Source organism: Cnephaeus nilssonii, assembly GCF_951640355.1.
Source record: "Cnephaeus nilssonii genome assembly, chromosome: 4".
In the NCBI taxonomy this organism is placed as follows: Eukaryota; Metazoa; Chordata; class Mammalia; order Chiroptera; family Vespertilionidae; genus Cnephaeus; species Cnephaeus nilssonii.
The window spans coordinates 37,257,879-37,283,641 of record NC_137075.1 but is presented as its reverse complement, the minus strand read 5'-3'; the positions used below and the strand labels follow the sequence as shown (position 1 = coordinate 37,283,641).

The 25,763-nt window shown below is 41.0% G+C and overlaps 1 protein-coding gene across 3 annotated transcripts in view; it reads left to right on the top strand.

The window, feature by feature from the left end:
- RYR3 (ryanodine receptor 3) overlaps positions 1-25,763 on the top strand; it is a gene marked incomplete at its 5' end in the record, with an annotated part of 535,717 nt that overhangs the window by 230,807 nt on the left and 279,147 nt on the right. For all 3 annotated transcript variants that reach the window (XM_079768748.1, XM_079768746.1, XM_079768747.1), the window contains 7 exons: positions 3,974-4,048; positions 6,218-6,296; positions 12,668-12,780; positions 13,706-13,805; positions 16,784-16,877; positions 21,750-21,824; positions 23,709-23,865. In XM_079768748.1, the coding sequence (XP_079624874.1) occupies positions 3,974-4,048; positions 6,218-6,296; positions 12,668-12,780; positions 13,706-13,805; positions 16,784-16,877; positions 21,750-21,824; positions 23,709-23,865 (693 nt within the window). The remainder of the gene's footprint in view (positions 1-3,973; positions 4,049-6,217; positions 6,297-12,667; positions 12,781-13,705; positions 13,806-16,783; positions 16,878-21,749; positions 21,825-23,708; positions 23,866-25,763) is intronic.

The window sequence follows — 25,763 nt, the reverse complement described above, 5'->3', positions numbered from 1 at the left end:
ATAGCTAGTGAGGTTACGCATCTTTTCATGTATCTGTTGGCCATTTCTTTATCTTCTTGGGAGCCAAAAACATACAATGGAGAAAAGAAAGCCTCTTCAATTAATGGTGCTGGGAAAATTAGAAAGCCACACACAAAAGAATGAAACTAGACTACTGTTTCTAATTTTTGTACAAAAATTAACTCAAAATAGATCATAGACCTGATACTATCTGGTCTTTTACAGAGAATATTTGCCAACTCCTGATCCAATGCCTGGAGGCTATGGTGAAAGGAAGTCGGAGGTTGCGGGTTGGGGGTGGAGGGTTGAGCAAGAACGTAACATAATGTGATCAATGGTCTTTAAAGGACGCTCTGACTGCCTGCTGTATTAACTCAGAATATAAAAGGGAGATTACAGCAGGAAGCAGCGTTAGGAGCCATGATGATAGTCCAGGTGAGAGAGGCAGCAGTGGACTAGTCTGGTAGCAGTGGGGTGGTGAGTAGTTGGATACAAAATCTCTTTTGAAGGTGGCACCACGGGGGCTTAGAAATGACTGTGGAGTATTATGCAAGCAAGAAAGAAGTAAAGGATGACTCCAAGATTTTTTATCTCCCTTCTCTCCTTATGCTCTTATGGAAACTGAATGAGTAAATGATCTTTTCTGCCCCTAGAGTTTAACACCCAAGTTTTCCCACCATTTTGCAGTCAGGGTTATCTCCTTAAGGTACAGTTTTGATGGTGACACTGACCAGTGTCCCCTCGGCTATTGAACAGTCGTCATAGCCCACCCAGCATCTGTGTCCTGACTCGTTTCCAGCTGTTTTCTTCCATTGACCCCAACATTGATCAGTAAAACAAATGGCTGCTTGTCCCCATGTGCACTTCATACTTTCCACCTCCAGGTCTTCACCCATGTGGGTTCCTCTTTCTTACCATCATTACATGTCAACAGTCCTATCAGGATGTTATGGTCTATCTTTTCCATAAAGCTATTCCTTAACACCCTCTTTACCCTCCTGGTCTGTCCCAATGCTCTGTGTCTTTAACTCTTTTAACAGACATGTTGTTTCTATTCATAACAATTTTTTTATGCAGTCTTATCTCCCCTACCAGACTATACAGAAGGAGACAATGGAACATATGGCTAAATTCCTGGTCTTTGTTAAATCCTAGTCCTGCGCTTGGAACCTGTACAACTTTAAGTAAATTACTTCATCTCTTTAAGCCTCAGTTTGTGTTGCTGTAAAATGGAGATAATTACCATAGTTACTTCACCGTACTAATTAAGAAGATAAAATGAGTTGATTCATGTACAACACTTGGTATAATTCTGTGCCTGCTGTATAATTAGGGCTCATTTAATTCCAGCAATGATGCGAATTCCCCTTCATTGTGGAGCTGCGGAAGTATTTTGTATCCTATTTTCCTGGTGCTTTGTACACCCATTTTGTACACAGTAGGCTAATGAATATGTTATGAAAAGCTGGGAGAAATGAGCTCAAGTTCTGGAATTAACTTTGAGTGCAGTTCTCACCACACCCATCTGTAGGACATGCGCCAAGATGCCCTCTTTGAGCTTCAGGTTCCTCGCATGTGAAGTGGGAAACCATTTCTAACTGGGAGGGTTATGAGAATGAGCTGTCATGGTACATATGGCACCTGAGGCGTAGTGTGTGCCCAACAGTAGCTCTCACCAGGAGGAGGAGGAGAATGGTCAAAGCTCCTGCAGGGAAAACCCCTCCACTTCTAGCATGAAGCTTGGTCTTTCCTTAAAGCCGTGGTTCTCAGTGTGGTGGCCAGACCAGCAGCATCAGTGTCCTGTCCCCTGCAACGGGTTAGACATGCAGGTTCTCAGGCCCCACCCCAGGCCTGATGGAATGAACACTGTGGGATGGAGTCCGCAGCCTCTGCTTTAACCAGTGATGTGCACCTGTGGCTGAGAAATGTGGCCCCAAAAGAGAGAGGAGCTGGGCTGGGAGAACGCTCCAGGACTGTAATGTCCCCTTCAATCCCAGTGGGCGAGTGATGTCTCTCTAGTGTCTTTTCTCTTGTCACCATAATAAAGGACATGAGGGCCAGAGAAGGGAGGAGCACAAGCTCTTTAGTGCCGCTCTTTGGGGTCAGCAATGTTTGGCTCTTTACTTATGATTACTCACAGACTTGATAGAAATGAAAAGGCAGGTGTGACCCACGGTTAACATTAGGAAATGTGATTTAGTCTGTAGTTCGATTTGAGACATGGGACTCGTTTGGGAGCATACACCTACAACATAAGCCATCATGACCTCTCAGTTAATGTGTGATAATACAATGTACAGTGAAAATATCGGTTGGACTGACAAGATGTAAAAATTTAATATGACTAATTTTAACAAAAGCTGTTAATACATTTGTAAATACAGCAGCTAAGGTTATTTCAAATGATTTCAAGCAATTTGGAAATATTGTGAAGAAGAACATTTAATTCCTCCATAGTATTAAAGTCTTAAATAGCTCCATAGCCACAGTTATGTATAGTTATATAACTATATAAAGTTATAACTGTGTATAGATAGATAGATAGATAGATAGATAGATAGATATAGATAGATAGATAGATAGATAGATAGATAGAGTTACATATAGTTATCCACTTTTTTTAAACAAGATACTATGTTTATGTTTTTTTCTTTTCTTTAGGCTTATTGTATGACATGAAAAATCATCTCTTTGACAAAGTGATTCTGTTCATCCAAGTTGAGTTGAATAAAAATCACTTCAGGCTTTATTATCCAACCTCTGCCTTCTCTCCACACTCCCGGCTTTCCCCCCATTGCTTGTGGCTCTGATAGAGGGTAGATACAGGGGAGGTACAGCATCTCAGACCAGGCCCCTGGGCTGTGAATCTGTAGCTCCGAATAAAATGTGGTGTATAAAAGATGCCCTTGGCATATAGAAGGAAAATGTTATAATTTCTCTATATGATTAATTTTAAACATAAGCTTTGGATTCTCTTTTTGTGTGTGTATATTTGGGGATGTGGGGGGGGGGGGCCTATGTGCAAATATTTTTTCCTAAAAAGGGTATGTGATCAAGATAATTTGATCATATCTGAGGGCAGGTTAACATGACAGAAAGATTTATGTAAAAGATTGAAAATGTTGATGCCAAAATATTCTAGAATTTTCTGTAGATTTCAGTTTTCCATGTTAACTGGAAATGATAGTTTTGTCTCATATCATGTACTCAGTTGAAATATTTATATGTGGATCCGACTAAGGAAAAAGGTAGGAAGCAACACAGTGGCTTTCTGGAGGGCTGCCTCTTCTCTCGTGCCTCCCGCTCTGACTGGGTGGGCTGCCACTGGGTGAACAGCCAAAGTGAAGTTGCCTGGTGAGGCAGCCAAGGTACCTCGATGGTCCCTCAACTGAAGGATCTATTTCTGCAGAATTTGCCCTTTTAAAGCCTCAATGTCCAAGCTATCTCTCATTGGTGAGATTTAGGTAAATAGGACCCTTTAAGTGGGTGGGCAAAAGGCACAAGAGCCATGAAGGAAAAAGACCACCAGTCACAGCATGTGCCCATCCACCTGCCCCAAGCTGCCTTCCTATGGCTAGCCTGTAGTTACATCACATTTGTTTCTCTCTCTCACTCTGAATGCTTCTGAGAAGTTTCAAAGGAAGGTAAGGAGTGCCTATCTCATTGCCATGCTGCTCCGGTAGAACAGCCCTGCGTCTCTGCTGATGCCAGGCAGGGGCCCTTTTGGAAAAGAGGTTTGGCCCGACACACCCTCTCCCAAGGATGTTGCATGACCATGGTCATGAGTCTCCTCCCCCCACCCCCACCCCAACCCTGCCCGTAGGCTGGCCACTCTCTTTTAGAATGAATTTCTTGGGAGCTTTGCAATGTCTCTTTTCCTTGTAGTTTGTCTTATAGGATTCTTGTGCTGCTTTGCTTTGCGAGAGGCCACAAGCTGGCCCGTGCTGACATTGTCCCTCTCCTTCCCCACCAGGCAGCACAAGGGGGTGGCCACAGGACCCTGCTCTATGGCCATGCGATTCTCCTGCGGCACTCTTTTAGTGGAATGGTAAGCACTTCTGGGTGTTCACTTTCACCATTCAAGGAGGAGGGGAAAGATAAAGAGGGGGGAAAGTACAGGAAACCAGCAAGTGTCTAGATCAAAGTAACAGCAGAGGTAACCTTGTTGTCTTGGCATTTCCTTCGTATAACTTACCTCAGTTTGCAATTCTATGTTTCATTTGCATAATGTCTGACCCTCTTCTTCCCCACTCCATGAAGGAAAGGACCATGTCTTTATTTAACTAAACATAATCTCACCAAGTACAGGACTTTGACATACTAGATTCTCAGTAATGATTTGCTTCATTGATCAAATAAACTATGGGGTAACTGACTTCTCGAGTATGCAGGATAACCAGCACAGGGGAAAATCCACCAAATAAAATTTTCATGAAATCTTTCCTCTTTCACTAGCTAAAGGACATGGGATGATATCCATTGCCTTCAGTGCTGGAAGAGTTTGAAGGTATTATGTTAATCCAGAGGCAGGAGAAAGCTGACTAAGCTATAGTTAATTAGGGATCTAAACCCCAAATTAACCTGAATGGTGAAAACTTATGTAACTTGAAAATTTTTTCCAAGTTTTAAATAAATTTGTAAACAACAGACATTGTAGATCTTTGGCAGGGAGTTAAGGAGATTAGTGTCATCTCAATCAACTATAATCTGTGCCTGTAGCATCCTCACTAGCTATCTGTGGAAGGAAGATTTGTCTTCTTTCTCTGTTCTAACGGAAACTGTTAAATTCATTCAAGACTTCACTTTCACACATTTACACCTGCAGCACACCGCAAAGTTCATCTTAATGCTTAAACTATCAGATTGGCAGCGGGAGCAGCAGCTGCCTCTTAAATAATGCATTCATTACAGCATTTCTTTCCCTGAGCACTGGTAAAAAGTTGACCTTTTCAGCTTGAACGTTCATCTGTTTTAGTCCTTCATGGCAAAGGACAGAGAACAAAAATGACCAAATGCAAGGTTGTCCAAGCAGGAGATGGGGACATTTAGAGAGTGGGGAAACTTTGTACTCAGACAATCTCTAGGACTAAGAGGTGAGCATTTTTCTTTCAGAACCTGGTGCTTATCCGTAAGGGAAAATAAAACCTTAATACCTCTCTTTTTTCTACCTACATACAACAATCAAAACCTCAAACAGCACACTTTTCCCTGGCCTTAAAAACTCAGGCTAACATCGTGGTAGAGATATGAAGGCCCATGTTATTCATCATTAGATTTACTGCCCTTCCAAAAAATCCCACTCATGGTCAACATCAACTCTACACTGCTCCTTTACGAGCAGCTCTGAGAACAGAGCCTGTGAGACATGGCTCCACACAGTGCGGTGACTCTTCATCTTCTGGATGCAGAGAACTAGGAGTAGAACCCAGAAAGCGTGTTCCAAATGCATGTCTGCCTCCCAGGCTAATCCTAAGGTCAGCCGCTGGGCCTGTCAATAGAGGAGGCGGGGAACAGACCAGGGTTTTGTTTTCTCCCTTTATTTTTTTTTAAATCATTGTTAAGTTTTGCATGCCCATGTATTTTTATACTTGGAAATATATAGACATAATTTGAGATGTTTTAAAGTTTGTAGAAAATTTGAAAAACAGGAAATAAATAGCAGAGGGGGAATCATCATAGTCTGTGCCTCTGTCCAGGATAACTTCTGCTATCAGTTTGCATCATTTCTTTTAGCCTGGTTGCTAGGCATTTCAATTTTGCATATATGTTAACCCTACAAATATGCTGTTTTGTATTTGTTCCATGCTATTACACAATCTTGATAAAAAACAATTAATGATAACATAATAGACCATAAAAAGGAAGTACCAAATTTGATCAATCTTTCTATTATTGTTGGTCATTTATGTTCCATTTATATTGTTTCCAGTTTAAAGGTTTTTCAGAGTGTCTTTGAACTAAAGCATACCTAATATGTCAAACTTATCTCTACAACATATAGTCACATAAGCTAAGTCACAAGGCCATCAGACAAGAACATCTTTGAGGTTTTAAATATATTGTAAAAGTATATTTCAAAAGTATTATAATAATGAACAAGGTAAGCCCTTTTCACAGTAGCTCAATGTTGACATTGACAACTGGGAACCAACTAGTGTTGAGATGCCAAGACCTGATAGAAGAGTATGACTTCACGAGCATCTGTCTTGTTTCACAGTATCTAACATGTTTGACTACATCAAGATCCCAGACAGATAAACTTGCCTTTGATGTAGGCCTGCGGGAACATGCCACAGGTAAGTCCACATTCCCAGATCTCCTGCTCAGTGGGGTCTCAGGAAGCATACAGAATTTGGGATTTCAAACCAACTAACCACTGGGGTCAAGAAATAGGTCTGATAAAATTTTGGAGAATGATGACGAATGCATGATGGAAACATAAGAACTAAGACTAAGAGAACACAATGCTTTAAGCACCGTCTGTCGGTCTCAAAGAAAACAGTTTTATAAGGTTAAGTACTGAAAATAAGTGGTGAAGTTATTCCTGATAAGAACCAATGGTAATAACTGCTAAAAACACAGATAGCACAATAAGGGCTTCAATAATGTAGTAGAGAGTCCAGATCAAAGGAGTAGTCCCATTTTATTCTGCTGTGAACCAGCTATTTCTAAAGAAATGTTCTCAAATGTTAGTCAGTGACATGGCCATCATGGTTTTTACCATTCCAATGCATCAACTTTATTATCATTTACTTTATATTTTCTTTAAATTTACTTACTTTTATACTTAAAATTTTAGAACTGCTTGCCATAAAATAAACATAATGAAAATAAATTCATGTCATTAAATAATTGAAGCATTGTTGTCAAATATTATAAAAGTGGTCATGATACTAGTATAGAAGCTCCAAATTTAAATCTTTTTTCTTTTTTAAATAGAAGGCTTAAAGGAGTAATAAAAACAATATAAAATTCTCACTATATGATTAAATGTTGCTTAATTGTTTTTTACCACCAGCAATATACATCATATACTTATTTTTAGTTTAGTTCCAATATTGACAGTCAAGATAACTATAGTTATTTATTTATTTATATTATAGTTATAGTATCAAAGAAAGGTCTGACTTGCTGTGGGTTATTCCAAAGACCAATGGAGCAGTGGATAGGAGTTGAAAGGAAGTATATTTCACATCAGTGAAGGAAACCACTTTCTAATCCTACAATTATTCAGTAGAGGAGCAGCTGGCCTTGGGATGTAGAGTGCTCCCTGTAGCTGGAAACATTCATGGGAAATCTGAGCATCTGCCAAGGGCATTCCATATGGAATTTCTGCTCAGTTTAGAAGTTAGGCTATGTACCAATCCAGATTCTTGGTTGAAAACAGCAGAAACTGATTCAGGCTATCTCTAGCAGAATGAGAATTTACTGGAAGAATGTTGGGTAGAACCCACCCTAAAGCTGAAGCCCCAGTCTTGGAAAAGGGGAAGGAACAAAGAGAGACCAGGGAAGAGAAAACAGCCTAGGTCCCATGGCAGAAAGAGTCTTCCTGGATGCAGTCTTTGACATCATAACATTTTCCCCAAAAGAAGAGGAAGAGATCATTGTTAGGTAGTCAAAGAACAAAAGTCCATGTGAATGTTCTAAAACTGTCAGTTCAGAAGGGAATGATGCAGATTATCTTATTTTGCAAATGATGTAGACAAAAACTCTGGAGTTTAAACCATGTGTACCTGCTGTTCCTGCATCAGACACAGTGGTTTCTCAGAATGCCTGAGGAGAAACCCTTTCTCTCCTATTTGTACAAAGTAGAAAAGTGGGCCTGCCTCAGCTCATTATATTTTCCCCCTAAAATAAGAATATATTTCAGTTTGATTTAAGGTTGCTTTGTTTTCAGCTAAAGTGTTATTCTTAAAATACACTTTCCTCTAAGTTGCTGTCAACATTTTCTGAAAATTATAAATTGAGTGAAGTACCACATTCTGAATGGAAGTTGGCATTTAATATAAGCCAGCTGTCAGTCTTGGAGAGCACGTAATCAGAAAAGTTATGAGGTCGCTCTATTTACATCAATAAAATGACTTTAGACTTTTTGAGAGTTGGGAAGAAAGTGAGAAAAACCACTTTCTATTCATGTGTTCAGGAAATCTATTTTTTTAAATATTAGAGCCTCCAATAAAAATAGAGGGAAGTTGCATCAGATATTACCCTGTAAATTCCTAAAAACAGATATGATATGAAGTCTGCTGACAGATGAACACATGAGCTAACCCACGTTCAAGTTGGCTGATCAGAAGCTGAGTTTGGCAGAAGACAGGTGGAAAGGAGTTAACCAGGTGTTCACGAAAACCTAGAGCCTTTTAAAATAATTTATTTTATCTCTCTCACACAAATACATTTCAAACTCATCCTTGAAGAAGGCCAGCTTGGTATTTGTGAGGGAGAAGGAGAATGCATGTAAGGCGCAGATAAGTTTGTGTTGCCTGGGGAGGGACTTCTCACTTCAGGAGGAGATTCGCTCAGAATCCAACAGAGCGCAATTGTGTCTCCTTCCAGGTCATTGTCTGAATGCACCTTTGGTTCAGAAACCTCTTCTGAGCTGAAAACAAGTAAATGCTCAATAGTTCAGTTTAATATCTAGGAGAATGTGAGGAGAGAAGTTTGGAGGCAGTTTCTTGAGCAATTCTAGAATCACCACTACATGGAGGATATTAAATAATTTGACTTACTTAAAATAACTTGTGATAATTTCCCCCTTGGTTTTGATTACTGAGTTCTTTCTTTTCTCCTTTTAAGGGTTTTTGTTGTTGCTTGTTCTTAGCATTTAGACATAATTGTAGAGTTAGACTTAGGAGGAAATAAATATGAAAAAATAGTGCTTTTAGTGTTTTCCTTGTATATATTTTAGGGTCATCAACTGGCCCATATCCTATTGATTCTGGGAACAGCCCTGACCACTGAGCTGTCCCAGGAGAGAGCAGAAGAATGAGTAGACTCTTCCCCCATGTGCCTACTTAAGACCTACTTTATCCCAAATGCCCTTGGTGGCCCAGAGTACAGAATAGATACAAGTATCACATTTCCCTGCAAATGTAGAGGTCAACCTCTTTTGTCATGAAATTTTAAATTTAATCAAAGTAATATTTACACGTAGTTTAAAGAAATAGAGTCCTCCTATGCCCGTTGAAAACATCAGTCTTCTGCTCCACCCCTCCCTGTTTTGGATTCCTACCTCTTTCTGTTGCATCTACTTTCAGTTCCTCTGGTATTGGTTAGCATTTGTTTATAAATAGCACTAGAGGCCCAGTGCATGAAATTCGTGAAGTCAGGGGCGGGGGGGGGGGGGGTCCCCTGAGCCTGGCTTGCACCCTCTCGCAGTCCGGGAGCCCTCAGGAGATGTCTGACTGATGGCTTGGGAGCGGACCTAAGCCAGCAGTTGGACATCCTTAGCGCCACCGCCGCTGCGCTCGCCAGCCGTGAGCCTGGCTTTTGGCTGAGCGGTGCTCCCCCTATGGGAGTGCACTGACCATCAGGGGGGCAGCTCCTGCAGTGAGCATCTGCCCCCTGGTGGTCAGTGAACATCTAGTGACCAGTCATTCTGCTGTTCAGTCAATTTGCATATTAGCCTTTTATGTCTGCGGGATTGGGCCGAAACCTGCTCTCCAACCTCCCCGAGGGTCCTGGATTGTGAGAGGGTGCAGGCCAGGCTGAGGGACTCCACCAGTGCACAATTGGGGCTGGGGAGGGATGCAGGAGGTTGGCCAGCCAGGGAAGGACTGTGGGAGGGCTCCAGGCATGTCTGGCCCATCTTGCTAAGTCCCAATTGGCCAGACCCCAGCAGCAAGCTAACCTACCAGGCAGAGTGTCTACCCCCTGGTGGTCAGTGCACATCACAGCAACTGGTCGACTGGTCGACTGTCTGTCCCCTGGTGGTCAGTGCATGTCATAGCAAGTGGTTGAGACAATTTCAAATATTATTAGCATATTATGCTTTGATTGGTTGAATGGACAACTGGATGACCAGACACTTAGCATATTAGGCTTTTATTATGAATAACATAATATACTACTTAGTTATTCTTTCCAGATTAGGTATTATCTATTGATGAATCCAAATGAATAATAAAAAACAACTCTTACCTTCCACTCTTTCCTGTCTTCTTTCTATTCTCCCAATATATTTATTCATATTATGCTTTGATTGGTTGAATGGACAACTGGATGACCAGACACTTAGCATATTAGGCTTTTATTATGAATAACATAATATACTACTTAGTTATTCTTTCCAGATTAGGTATTATCTATTGATGAATCCAAATGAATAATAAAAAACAACTCTTACCTTCCACTCTTTCCTGTCTTCTTTCTATTCTCCCAATATATTTATTCATACCAAATCAACATTAACTACTTATATTGCTATAGCTGTGACTTTTATTCGTAAATTAAACTCATTATATACTATGCTCAGTTCACTTTATTGTATTATTTTTGAGTTTTCTGGTAGTTAATAATTGTCTTGTTTGTTTTCTTTTCTGTGACCCAATCATTCATACATTTCTAAACTATTCCATAGAACTGACACTCTCCCATGGTTAGATTCCATCTCATTCCATCATCCAGAGAACTCCCTTTGCCTCTTTCCTAGATTCCATGCCTGTTTTTCTCCCTCCTGGTTAGAGCCCATTATCTAGTAGCTTTTACAGAAAAGATTCATGGGTGGTCAGTTGTCATCTAAAGTTTCTTAATTTTAGCTTCACAAGTAATCCATAGTATTTTACGTTGGAAATTTTATTTTTCTCAGCACCCCAAAGGTTTTTGTCTATTTTCTCCTAGTTTATCGTCTGGCTGTTAATTTCTAATCCTTTGTGTGTGACCTGTTTATATTTTTTGGGGAACCATTTAGATCTTCTCTTTTGCCCTGAGGTCTGAAATGCCACAGTGGTCTGGCTGCACATGGGTTCCTTTCTGTTCTAAGTCTCACAGGAATGGACCCTGGTGTGGATTTCTCTTCTCCATTGTGCTAGGCTTTTCCAATCTGCTTGTCTTTCAGCTCTAGGAACATTTTAATAGTATTTCGTTGTCAATTTCCTCCCTTTTCCCTGTTCTTCTTTCCTGTATCCTGGAAATTCTCTACGTTGGTTTTCTAATTTTATTTTCTCTTATTTCTGTTTTTCTTCATTCTTTTTTGAGGGAGAATTGTTCCACTTGATCCTATAATCCCTTCTTTCTCTCTTTTTCAGGATCAGAGAAGTTTTCTTTTTCTCTAGCTGGAGCCTTCATGGATACATTCATTGTTGTTTCATTAATGTACTTTTTCTTATCTCTCTGAAATGATTAATTATGAGATTTTTAAAAAAGTTTTTTGGCTGTCTGTAATCTTTGTTTTTTCCAAATCCCTTTTCCCCTTTTTGTTTTGCTCCTGTCATTCATGTCAGCCTTTCCTCAGACAAAGGGGATCCTTTGTGTCCATTCAGGTTTAGATCAGAGCAGTAAAAGCTGACTGGGAGCTCAGAGTGTGAGGCTGTGACTTGCCATCCCTTAAACCTCACTCACCTCAGGTAATCCAGATGGGACTGAGGTACATACCTGGAGGCACCCAAACAGCAGTATCTTTTATCTTGGGTATTAGGCTTCCTTAAAGAGTAATCCTAAATATGTAGGGGTTGGATGGGGGGTGTTCAGCATCACAACTAGCTGAGGGACAGAGGCAAAGAGAAGGGTGCTGGGGATTACTAATCAGGACATGGAATTTTAGTTATTCTCTCTCTTCAATATTCTTTACTTCCTTATTTGACAGAGCCTGGTGTTTCCAAAACCAGACCTCTGACGGTTTGTCTTTCCATGGATTGAGCTTCCATTCTTCTGTGGGTGGAGGAAAAAGAGATACCCATCTGGCTGTACAGGACAGAAAAGGGGATGCAGGGGGTTAAATGTTCCTTTAAAACTTTCAGCCAGTCCTCCTGTTTTCAACCCCATTGTCTACTGTTGCCTTCACAGTAACTGTTACCTCCAGTTCTAGAGGCTTTCTGGAGAATATGCAACAGGAATGGCTTTATTTATTAAGATTGGCTTCCCACCCATTTTCTTCCCCCAAAGACTTGAGTTTTAGCTTTCTCTTGGCTAAACACCATCTAGCTGCTTTCTTTTTATCAAAATGCCAATTTCTCTTCATTGCTGTCAACTTCACACCTATCTTAGTTCCTGTATATCTAGGCCTTTTGAAAATCCCTCATCATTCCCAGTAGAAATACTGATGTTTTAGTAGAATTTATAGAGAGACTGGGCAAAGATAAAAGTCTGTAAGGTGATCAATCATCCAATGGAGTCAATTCTTAAAACAAAGATTTGTAAGTGCCTGTGAAGAAAGCATTTTTCTATATGTATTAAAAATACTCAGGCTCCTATAGCTTCTGGCCTCCAAGACTCTTTCCCAACATTATCTGTCTGTCTCTAGAGGAAATGAGAATGATAGACTTGGCAAAGGCAGACATGGAATTAACTGGAATGCTTACAGGTAAATAGAAATTGATGTCTGGAGAGGAGGGGAAGGAGAGAGATTGTGTGTTTGAGGGATTATCATCAGGAGAAAACAGAGAGAGGGACAGAATTAGAGACAATGGCTTCTATGAAGCAATGACTAACTCGAGGAGTCTCTATGTAGGAGAAGCCTGTTGGTGGACCATACATCCTGCTTCCAAACAGAGGTCCGAGGGAGAAAAAGTTCGAATTGGAGATGACCTCATCCTCGTCAGTGTGTCCTCTGAAAGATACCTTGTAAGTACCTCCTAACACAGGCATCTTCATTCTCAGAATATTTTCCTTTAGGAACGGTTGGTCAAGGAGAACAGAGCCACAGCAGGTTGCACAGGATAAGACAGGCTCCTTTACCTAGTGTACTTGAGAGGCGATTAAATCCTCTCCCCTGCCAGGTTGTCTAGGGGCCTGGAATTTAACTGTGAGTTATCCTTTCAGCATAAGGTAGTGCACCAGCAAACTCTGCTAAATTGCCCCAGGCACCTCCAGAGACAGCCAACTCTTTAGTTGCCATTACTGTGAATTTATCACCTTGCTTAGTTAGCTCTTGTCCAGTGAAGAACAAGCCTGAAAGAATGGGATATAGGGAAATAAGCTTATGTTGGAGACAGAAAGAGAATTTAAAGTGTTTCAGCATGTGAGATGTCATAGTGGTTGGAAGATGCAGGTGAGATTTTACACCTGGGACTAGGTAATAGGCAAGCATCATTGACATCAAGCCCTTGGCTGATGGGGAGGAGGGGTGCATGTGTGGAATATCTGAAGATCAGAGAAATGCCAGAGATAAGTTTTTAAGCTTCTTCTGCCAATCCTGTTAGCAGATTTTACATTGCCTAGATCAAAGACTGGAGTAATTTTTCCCATTTGTGAGTTCCTGTATCCTACCAAGAATAAACATTTTATAAATTCCTGTTGAATCAGGGATCCAGCTAAAGGGATGAAGTCAACATTTGTCACCTCTGTAGCTAAATGTTTCTTCTTCCCTGAATAAAGTGTCCCACTTTGAAGCCGCTTCTAGATTAGGGAGGAAATCTTTCACAGCTATGTAGAAAGAGTCAGATTACACCAAGGCTGTTTAATTCAATCCTTGAAATTCCAGGTGAGCGGCTTCTGTCAGGACTGGCCAAGTGATTTAAAGGCTGTCTCATCTTTGTTTCTGCCACAGCATCTCTCCATATCCAATGCTAACATACAAGTGGATGCCTCCTTTATGCAAACACTCTGGAATGTACATCCTACGTGCTCAGGAAGTAGCATCGAAGAAGGTGTGCTTTCTATATGCATGCAGCCCTCAGCCTGCCAATCTGTCCTGTGCTGTCTATATTGACATTTTCTGTTGCTTCCCAGCTCCCACGTGAATGTCTTGACCCATAGTGAGCATGACTTGAGTTTACCTGAATTTCTTTCTCTGATGTTGGTGTGGATTATTTTCTGTCCTGATTTCTGATGACATGAGCATTCTTGGAACTATTTTTAATCCTTTGGAGTCCACTTTTACTTAGTATTTTAGCACTAGATGCATTTAGGACTTGGATATGCACCTTCCCTCACCAACTAACTTTTCATTTTTATTTATGGTTATAGTTACAAGTGTACAGACTAAGCAACTTCAATTTTAGAGGAGGTTATTTGCCAAGAAGGTGGTGGTGGTAAAATTTCTTCCCAATGCATCTCTCCATACATGTGGGAGAAGGACTTTCTCTCTAAGAAAAGTATGTTTGGCCATTTGTTCTACTTGTATTTATGGGAGGCCATTTAACAATAATAAATGAAATATTCTCGGTATCTCATTTTTTCCTTGGAAGTAAAATCATCAAAGTCTATTCGACATACCCTATTTCTTGGAGCCAAGCAAACTCAATGCACCTTTCAAGCTATGTAATAAATATACTGGCCTTACCTTACTCATGAGTAGTATCACATTTGGGCAGAATAATCAAATGCCAACGACCTGTAGGTTATCACATTACATTGTAACACTTTAGAGCAACATCATTTGAAAAAAATACTCATATCACAGACTTTAACCCTGTTTTTAGTCCTGAGCCTAGTAGTTTTAGATTGGGAATGCCCTCCTGTGACATGATGTTTGACAATGGTAAGCTGAGAGTGTCAAGGTGATGCCCCAGTTTCAGATGGCATCACAGCTAAGCTGAATAATCAGTGAACAACAGACTTTTACCACTTTCGGCAACTTGTGCCAGGCTTTAAAAAGGCTGGGTATGTTTATCCCCCTTGTTTTATGTGAAAATTAACCCACCACCCTATGTTGATTGTCAATCATTCCCTTTCTATGAGGAATTAGAAACTGGGGAAGCCCAATGAAGTTTTGACTGAATCTTCTCCATGTTAAATTTTTCATGGTTACTGTAGGAACAAAATTATTTTCCATACCCAACAGAGGGCTTGTGGAAATTAATTAAAAAGTATTTGCAAATCATGTCAGAAAGGTCCTTATAGAAGTATTGAGTACCCGAGGGTAGCTCATCACGCGTCATCTGGGCCTGCAGACAATTGCCTGTCAGCATCCACTGGTGAGAAACACACTCCAGCCCTTGAGAGTGTAAATGACCCTCATCAGGACCCTTATTTCCTGCCTATCACCCTGCATATTTCAATTAAGAAATGTGATGTGCAAGTACTTGGCAGTTTTCTCTATGTGGATAGAATATTGATTGGAGGAGCCTGAGGACTGTAAATGATGATCTCCAAGTGGGCCATGGTCTCACCATCATGAGACGATGGAGAATTTAATTAAGAGAATGATAATAGATGATTTTACTTTTCTAAATAAGTTGGCTATTAAGAATTCCCTTACAGTATATTATGAATTATCTTTTTTTGTAGTTATTTCCTCCCCCAGGGCTATTTTTTCCATTGATTTTTAGAGTGGAATAGAGACAGGGGGGAGCATAATGGAGGGAGTGTAGGAGAGAGAGAGAGAGATGTGAAAGAGACTCATCAATTGGTTTCCTCCTGCACACACCCTGACCAGGGCCTGAATCAAGTCTGCAACCTTGACCAGGATTCAAACCCACGACCCTTTGTTGCTAGGGCTGACACTCTAACCACTGAGCACCACAGGCCAGGCATGAATGATCTTAATGCCAAAAAAGATGCAACTGGAAATAGTACAATAAGTTAAAGAAAAATTGGAAAAATATGTTTGAATGTTAGGGGAAGGTTAAGAAAACTTGCTTTGCCTGGATGGAAAAATGAAAGGGAATATCAGCCTGTCCCTGCACAAGATACACAGCTAACACTTTTCTCCTCTGGCATGACTTCTCATTCCTACTGTTTTCATGCAACACCCAAAATAGTTTGACCAGTCCCTAGAGTGATCTAAATATGTGATTTTTTTTAAATCCTACTACAGACATTGAGCATATTAAGTTCATATATCTTCTGAGAACAGACTAGCCTGGAGAATTGTTTAACTCAGTGGGATAAAAAATGTCCATTTGTTTTTGCAAGGTAAAGCTCAGACTGGGGCGCCTCTCTTGCTACTCTGTGCTTTGAACTAAGGCTCAGAATTTATTCAAAGACTAATTGGTCATCAGGTCCTTGAATCTCATTGTCTCCTGTCCGTCTCTGAGCTCCATGGCTATTCAGATTCCTTTCCTGATTCTAAAGTGCAGCGTTTATTGATAGTCCATCTATGCTTGTCAACTCGGGAATACCAGAATGTCATTCTGCCTTCCCTTCCATGTGGTATGATTGGTGTCCAAGTTTGATCTGCATTTGTTAAATGCATTCCAAAGCTAGCTTCTCCTAAGACAACTTTTAATAACAGTTTGCTACCCCCTTCCCAGCACCTTCTTTCTTTCTCAGCAACCTGATTTGGATTTTGCCACAAAGCATACACAGTGAAATTGTAAGGGCCCATCCATGGTTTTGGTGTGGAATTGTTAGAAGCAATTGGAAAATCCTTATCTCCTTAACAGTAGCAACTCAACTTTCCTTTTGTTTTTAATTATATGAATTGACACTATTTTCACCTTATCTTTTGAGATTGGACTTGCTCATCCCTGAAGCCCTATTTAACTTTCAATGTCAGAATTGTTTTGACATTCTTGTCTTTTCTGCCTGAGGCCTGAATTCATGGAATCTGTAATTTCCCAAATACTTCTCACTTGGTGTTTTGATTAACTGACTCAGACCTGAACAAATTTACCCTTTTAAACATGGTGTTCTCTTTATTAAACTTGGCATCAGTTCATGGTAGAATATAATTCTCTTATAGGATACCTACTTGGTGGGCATGTAGTACGTCTTTTCCACGGTCATGATGAGTGTTTGACGATACCATCTACGGACCAGAGTGATTCCCAGCACAGGTAGGCCAATAGCTTCCTCCTCCTCCTCCTACCCCTTTCCAGTCTCAGATGACTCACACTGAAGCGCTTGCATTTGGAGGTGGCCACAGATGAATTCTGTAAGTGGTGGTCAATAGCAAACCCCACGTCAGCCATGGGATGCCGTTTGTAAACAGGAATGGCAGGACACTAGAGTTGACTCACAGGTACATAGGTACATTGCTCCTTCGGCAAGTAGTTCTATGCTTCTCTACCCCTTCATTTTCTCTGGTTGCTCCTGTCACTGAGGAGTTTCTGGTAGCATTGTAGACTGAAGAATACATTTTGGTAATGGAAATGGACCTTATTCTAGTAGGTCTGTGCACTAACACAAATTATCCACCTGGCACTTCACAGGCAGATCATCACTATTATTCCCTTTTCATGAGCTAAGTAACTAAGGTGGAGTTTGGGGATTTCCTTTTGCTTATTACCAAATAGGATTCAAGGAAACAAATGTCAGTATCCACCAGGAGCTGGATTTAGTGCAGGGATGGTGCCAAGGGCAACATTGAGAGGGTGATGCTGAGGGTGATGCTATCTTTGGTCCTCTAGTTGACCCCTCAGTGAACGTATTTTAGAAATCCACACCGAAAGATGAAATATATTAATACAGGTCTTAAATTCATACAGAAGGGTGATTTAGTATTCTGTTTATCACCAGAGGAAAAGAGCATAAAGAGCTTGGCCTCTACAACTATAGAAATCTTATATACATATATTTTTAAAAACCAAATCTCAGATCCAAATTAGACTGAATTTGGGACTGCACTGAGTCTGGTATCCTGGTGGTAATACATTCTTCGTTTGTGCACCGTGCCTATGGGAACCATGTTAACTGTTTCTTTCGCTTTATTAGAACCATGGACCACATCCACACAACTTAGAAATCATCGCAGTCAGGCTCCTACCTAAAGGTTGCACACTGGCCGATGGGAGATGGGAGCCTAGAAGCCAGAGCTGCAGACTCTCCATCCAGGGCTCATTCCTTATTTGATGTATTAAAGGACCACTGGGAGAAATACATCTTAGAAACGATCCATTGGCAATATGTATCCCTTATTGTTCCGGGTCTTCTTCCTTCTTGTTCTGTCCTCTGAGTATCCCTTCTTGGGAACCAGATGTGACACAGGAACCAGAGCAGTGTCTAGGACACACAAAGCGCAAACCGATTGCAAATACCTGATTAATTCACCCACTGCCTCCTGGCACTGGTCCAACGGTTAGGCGCACTTGCTTTCCCTTGGAATTCAGGACTCCATGTTCTGCACAATGTCATGTGATCTCATTCGGTTGCAATTTCTTTTCCCTATCTTTAAACAGTGAATTATGCAGTAGCCCACGTACTGTCTCTTTAATATTTTATTCTGCTGCATCAGGGGAAAGTTTGCAGGTGGATAAAGAACTGAAGCTTTGTGGGTGAGTTTCACAGAGTTACATCTGAGATGGAATATCCTAGTGCTTTCTTCTCATACCTGTTCTTTTAAGAATAGGAATTTTGGGGAAATGACATACTAACTTTGCACATGGCCCTTTTACCCCACTCCACCCCCCACACCTGTCTTTGAGTTTATAGCCATATTAGAAGCAGCCTGTGCAGAAACTATACTGCTTAGAGAAGCTTGTCATTTGGTGGGCACTCCAGTCAGGTGGTTCAACAAGATCCTGACAACCAGAAAAGGCTGGCAGGTATTTGAAAGGAGGCACTGGGGAGAGTGAACCAGATGGAAAGGAATTCCCAAAGTGGGCACCTGAAGCAGGCACACATGCCCTCATTGAAATGAGAGTGAAGGCAGCCCTCCCTTGGCTGAGGATTACATGAGATCTAATTTGTATTTTGGGTAAAAAAAGAAATTCAGATGAAAATAAGAATGATACATCCATTTCTCTGTAGAAAAGTATGAAGGGGTTGAGACTGGGGTTAATAATCAGTTTTTATTGTACTGGAACCTGAGTTTTTGTGTCAGCTGGTCTCTTAATCAAAGCAGGATGCCTTGGCAGTATTTGATGTCCAGGTAAGGTGAGAAAGAAGCCATGATGACATGGTTGTCTTATGTCATCAGGTAAATTCTCAGCACTGGCTGGGATGGCCAGGAAGACTGAAATCTGGGGGAGCATAAAGGAATGGGGAACAGAGAACACACCAAAAACCCCATACAAGTGATTGCACTGTAATGGGGCTGACTTTCAGGAGGAAGTCATTTCTGTTCCCTCTGAAGCCTGAGAGCAGAGTCAGGCTGGATAGAGAGGCCGATTGTCCCAGGGTGCAAACCCAAAATCAATCTGGCTTTCTGAGCTCTGATCCTTGGCTCTGCCTCTGACTTGTCAAGCACCCTGGGGTAAGTCAAGTAAGCTATTGAAGTCAAAGCTAAGCTGTCAGCCAAGCTTTCAAAAGCACCTCAGCTTACCACCCACTCTATTCCCCTACTGGGGTAATTGTTTTAGAGAATGGGAACAGGTTGTTTCAACCTCTGTAACCTTGAGAGAATAAATGGAACACATTGCCTGTATTTTCTCGGTGGGAAGGAGGAACCTTCCAGAATTCTTTAGAGGTCAGAAGGAGAGTGTTCTCTAATCCTGCAACCTCAAGGGACCCACTCCATGCTCTCCTTAGAGACCCTCCAGCCCTCACTGAGAGGGAGAAGCATTAGTGAAAATCCCAGCATGTGTGGCTGGGAGGTTAGTGCAGTATCATTACTATTCTAGGCATGGCACAGAGACACCTGGGGTGGTGGAGCAAAAAGTAATGTAGGATTTCTTTCCTAATATTTACTATGTGTTTCCTGATAATGTGTACATTTGAAAAGATTTTAGAATGACTTCTATCATCCCACCACCCAGAGTAGCCACTGTTAATATAGTTTTTCATTGTATCCCCATATCGTTAAAGGTGTTTTTCTATGCATGTATAAACATCTAAATTTAAACAAAATTTGGATTAACCCACAATGCGAGCATCTTTGGGCACATCTATAATAATAAAAGCATAATATGCTAATTAGACTGGACAGCTGAACAACCTTCCATATGTCATTCCGGATGTCCTTCTTGACAAAGCCACGGCAGCAGGGGGCCGAGGCAGAGGCAGTTAGGGGTGATCAGGCAGGCAGGTAAGTGGTTAGGGGCAATCAGGCAGGCAGAGGTGGTTAGGGGCAATCAGGCAGGCAGGCAGAGTGGTTAGGGGCAATCAGGCAGGCAGGTGAGCAGTTAGGGGCGATCAGGCAGGCAAGCAGAGTGGTTAGAGGCAATCAGGCAGGCAGGCAGGCAAGTGGTTAGGAGTCAGCGGTCCCCGATTGCAAGAGGGATGCCCAACTGCAGGTTTAGGCCCAATCCCTGCCTAAACCGGCAGTCAGACATCCCCCGAGGGGTCCCAGATTGCAAGAGGGTGCAGGCGGGCTGAGGGACCCCCCCCCCCCATGCACGAATTTCGTGCACTGGGCCTCTAGTTGATTAATAAAAAACATTAAGTTCTCACAACTGTTCTGTGACTTAAGTGTCCTCATTAGACTTTACAGTTGAGAAAAACAGTGCACTGAGAGCTGAAGGGACTTGATTGAGGTCACACAGCTGACAAACTCAAACTCAGGTCACCTGACTCCCAAGCCCTGTATTTTAACTATTTCATAATTATGCTGTTATGTTAGAGGAAAATTTTCTCTTCACCTCTATTGATTACCTATTCTCAAAAACCTACATCAAGTTTCTTCAGGGACTTGAGGGATCCAGTTGATGTATACAAATTCTCTATGGTAGAGAAAGGTGAACTTAAGTGCAGTTAAATGATCAGTCTTAATCTAAGGTAATGAGATTCTCAAAATGTGTCTGGATTTAGAATTCCAGGTAATTCAGGGACAACTAGAATAGTTTATTTAATTCTCCATAATCTGTGATACAGATAGGTTGGTCCCTTTCATACAGATTGAAAGCAGACTTTGCTAGTTATCAGATAAACATCGGGCAAACCCAGATGTCTTTACAGAATACCTGACCAATACTCCTCAAAACTGCCAGTCATGGAAAACAAGGAAAGACTAAGAAGTTGTAACAGGCCAGAGGAAATGGGGGAGACTGCCAGCTAAGTGCCTTGTGATGTCCTGGAACGAATCCTGAACAGACAAAAATTCAGTGGAGAAACTGGTGAAATCCAAATAAAGTTTTGAGTTTAGCTAGTGATGATGTACCAATGATGGTTTCTTCATTTTGACATGGTACCACTGTAATGTCAGATGATACCATTAGGGGAAACTAAGGGAGACTATCTGGGAGATCTCTGTACTATCTTTGCAACTTTTTTGCAAATCTCAAATTATTCCAAAATAAACATTTTATTTAAAAACCCATTACAAGCTTATCTTATTGCAGGAAAGGAGACAACAGTACAGTAATAAAATCATGAATATTATAGCCACTGAGCATAAAGTTTTGTTCCAAGCTTCCTCGAACAGTGGAAATGAATTCACACTGTGCTGCATATATGTTTTAGAAGTGAAAATACGTTTTAAAAAATGTTAAACATCAAGGAACTTAACTTGAAAGAGCTGGAGCATTCAGTATCCAGTCTCATGTGACTGGGCTGTTTTGACTCGTGGTGTGGAAATGGAGACAATCCCTTCCTTGTATACCTGATGGTCCGTGAATGTCCAGGCTATGTATATGGCAAGCAATTCCCTCACCTTGAGCACTTTTTCCCTTCGTAAGAGTGAGACAGTTGGAAAGTGTGCCTCCCTTTGACTCTTGATTTTAGCTTTGCTGACTTAGAGAAACAGCAGTGTCTGAGCAGCCTCCGCAGGGAGCTGTCCCCTGCCCGGTGCTGATCGGTGTCATACAGAAACTAACCTCCAGCTCTGCTCACAGGAGGATATTCTATGAAGCAGGGGGAGCTGGGACACGAGCCAGATCTCTGTGGAGAGTGGAACCCCTACGGATAAGGTAACAAGGGTCAGGGTGGTGCTGTTTTCAAGATTATTTCCTTTCCGGTACAGTCCATTCTCTTAAATATTTCATTAGGTTCAGATCACCTGGCAAATTCTCAAAAGTTCTTGGCCCACATCTAAATCGAAAATGCCTGTAACTTTGTTTTTAAAGAACAACACACACACACACACACACACACACACACACACACACACACACACTTTCCAAGACCTCTGTTTTGATTAAGAAGCCAGCTGGCTCCTGCTGCCCTTGTGGTGGCTGGGTTACAAAACGCAAGCTCCAGCGTGACCGCTGAGCCATCAGCGCCCTTCTCCCACTTGTTTTCTTGAACAGATTCTCGAGAATCCGTATAAGTCTTCCTCTCAGTATCTTTGTTGGCTTCAGTGGAAAGTTAGCTTTAAATGACAGTGTGGTGGTTGTGATGGCGTGAGGTAGGGAAGACTAAAACATTGTTGGAAACATAGCTGTGAAGAAGCAGTACTTACCAGAACTTGTCATGACCAGTGTTGTACGTGGATGGAAGGAACATGAGGCTGAGACTTTGGAGCCATGTGCTTGAGTAAAAATACCTGGTCTTCAAATGCCCAGGTACTGAAAGGGGATCCAGTTACGGTCTGGACCTTTATTTTGCTGAGAGAGACTGCAAGTTAGGCTAGAGCTAAACTGCTTGGAATCAGAGAGGAGGATCAAGTGTTGCCATCTTTTTTTCTTCTCTAACTTTCTCTCTAGGTCTCCGCTCATTCTCCCCTGGACACAAGTAAAAGTCTCTCTCATAAAGTGTTCTCAAAATAATCCACTAGGGATCAGAAGAATATATTACAATTTTTCTTACACACACAGACAGATTTTTACTGAAAAACTCTGGAGATGGCTGGTTTAAGGAATACTGGTTTTAAGGGGCACCTACTTATTATCTGTTTGAGGTATTTACATTATTTTTCCAGCACTGTTCAAAATTACACTCTTATTCCCAGGATATTAGCCCGTGATTCTTACTTAATGGACTGTTATAAAAAGTCAAAATAAGTATGTATATAGAGTGCTAGTAACAGGTGTTTGTTTCCCTAGTATCCTAAACATGAGGAATTTAAGCATTTTAACAATATAATTTGGATATCCAATGAGTCGGATAAAGAGAAGAGTTACTTTAAAATTTTGCATATGTATCTCTTAAATGTTTTATTCCAACTTAAAAGATAAATGTATTAAAGGTTATTCAGTGGATAATTTATCCCTGGAACTTTTGTTTAGTTCCAAACTTTTTTATGTAGGACCATTCTTATATCAATCATCCTGCTTTACTTTTCTCCCATAGAATTTATTGCCTTCTAATGTAGCATAATATTAATTTATCAGGCTTGTTTATTTTCTCCCTCTCTCTGGCAAGTGTACGCAGCACAAATAGTCCTACTGTTTCTCTGAAGATAAGATTCTTTGTGGTAGAAAAATATTCAAGTTTAGATGGCACATTTAGAAAGGCTTTGCTTTCCCAAAAGCAGATTTCCCTTGAAAGGCAACCTTCCCATTCTTTTCGTGGTTGATTCGTTGTTGTTGTTTTGTTTTGTTTTCATTAAGATGCTTCAGTAGAGTGAAGGAAAAATTGAAAGCTTGGAACTTCCAGTTACATTAAACTACTGCCGTGCCCCAGGATCATGTTCCTTGTTGGAGTTCTTAAGAAAGGTCACAAGGGAGCACCATGCTTTGTTTTAGGCAGACAGGAAATCCTAGAGCAAACCAGGAGACTGGTGCTTTGTCCCATAGGGGATGAACCCCAGAAGGGTTATGAGTCTGCTAGCATGTGTATGAAAGCACAGGATAAATGTTGAAAAGGACTTATCTTTGTGTAAAAGCAATTTCTTGTCTGTTTCAACTGCCCAGCTGGAGTGGCAGTAACATCAAATGGGGCCAGGCTTTCCGGCTGCGACATCTCACCACAGGACACTACCTGGCCTTGACTGAGGACCAAGGCCTTATACTGCAAGACCGGGTAAAGTCAGACACCAAGTCCACGGCCTTCTCTTTCAGGGCATCAAAGGTAAGGTCTGATGAAGTGAACTTTGACCTTGTTCTAAAAGCAAAAGTGCTGAACCATCCAGATAGAAATCTGACTGAAAAGAATGTAGGCTGGAGCAAGCTACAATTGGAAATTAAACCTATAATAATCACCTCCTTTCTGTATCTGTTGAATTGAGTTCCTAGAGGAATGTGGTACCTTAGATGTAAGTTGAAATCTTAAGAGAGACTTTAAAGGAGAGTGAAAAGTAGGAGAAAACAAAAGGATCACAAGGATGAACATTCTTGCTCAAAGGCTAATGGAAATATTGTTTAACACTTCATTGTAAGTAGTTTTTAATACTTTAAGTCACAGATTCATTCCTATACAGCAGTGGTAACATATACCTATGAGTTTCAGTGCTACATTTGTTTGAATCAAGGAAATTATTTCTTTCAGAAATATTTAGAGAAGGCATAATTCTGGATGTGGCGTTCTTTAAAAAAAAAAATCATTATTGTTGAAAGTATGACATAGGTCCCTTTTTTCCCCCATTTACCCCATCCCCACATCCAACCCATGCCTTCTCCACACTATTGTCTGTGTCCATGGGTTATGCATATATGCATATAAGTTCTTTGGTTGACCTCTTCCCAGCCACCCACCCACCCACACCTGTCTTCCCTCTGAAATTCGACAGTGGAGATGACATCTTCTTACAGTTATTTGCATTATACCAAGTTACCCATACCTTTCTCATCCTTTTCCTAGGTCATCTCTTCTCTCCATATCTCTTAGCTCTCACCTATTCATCCCCAACCTTCATTAAGAGTGAACCTTGTGTTAAGTTAGCTTAACCCCAAACATGTAGCTTTTGCTATTTAACATGTTTATGGAGAACTATTTTTTAACTTCTACCTTGAATGTTCAGCAGGTTTTGACTCCTCATAACTCCGAGGATCTAGTTGGATGATCAGAATGGCGGGCTGAGCTAACTTCTGATGGACAGTTGGATGCTCGGTTGCTTTATGATTGTTCTGGAAAGATCATCCAAGCATAAGAAAGGCTGTGCACGGACATGTGCATATTTATCAGGAAGTCTGCTCCTCATGAGAGGATAGCTCAACATCTCCGTGGGGAGCTTCATCTCTGGTTTCACTCGTCCTTGCTCTTTTCTGGAAACAAATCTTGAATTGTGTTCTCAACATGATTTTAGAAAAGGTTATTGATTATTCTGTTCATGTAGGACTCAGTGTGAAGCTGACAGCCCAGTTTTCTATGGGGCATCTCTGCCTCCTAATGAGTCAGAGGCGGACAGGCTTTCAGCACTACCCATTTTTTAGCAGGGGGCTGAGACTCGTTTTCCCTCTTTCCACAGTCCTATAGTCTTTGTAGGCAGCAAACCTCTTAGCATACATATAGGTTTTTCTCCCCAAAATTGCCCTATATCAAAGTTAGGCTTTTTCCATACCATATTTCAAATATTTAAAGATGTGAGCTTCCTGCCCTAAATTCCCCACCAACATTACCTTCATTTTCTGCCTCTCTTTCAATGGTGTGTTGGTTCCTTGACTTCATTCTGGTTTTCTGAGCACATCTTTTTCATGCCACTCTCACTTTTGTTTGTTGTTTGTTTAAAGATTCCCAGCACAAGAGGATTTTAAAATGTTTTACCATACATATATATGGTAAAACATTTTGGCCTCCAGGAAGTGGTTTAGGGCAGTACAGTTTGCTTAAAAAAAATCACTGAAACAAAGCAATGGAAAAGTCCTAAGAACAGAGATAAACAAGACCACATTCTTCCCTAGGACACAACTGGGACATGGGTGTCAGGTCTGGGGTGAGAGTGGGTGAAGGGGTTTGGGGGATTGGAAAATAAGAAATGATTCATCATGGTTGATGTTCAAGTAAATGCCTTTCTAAGAATGGCTGCTTGG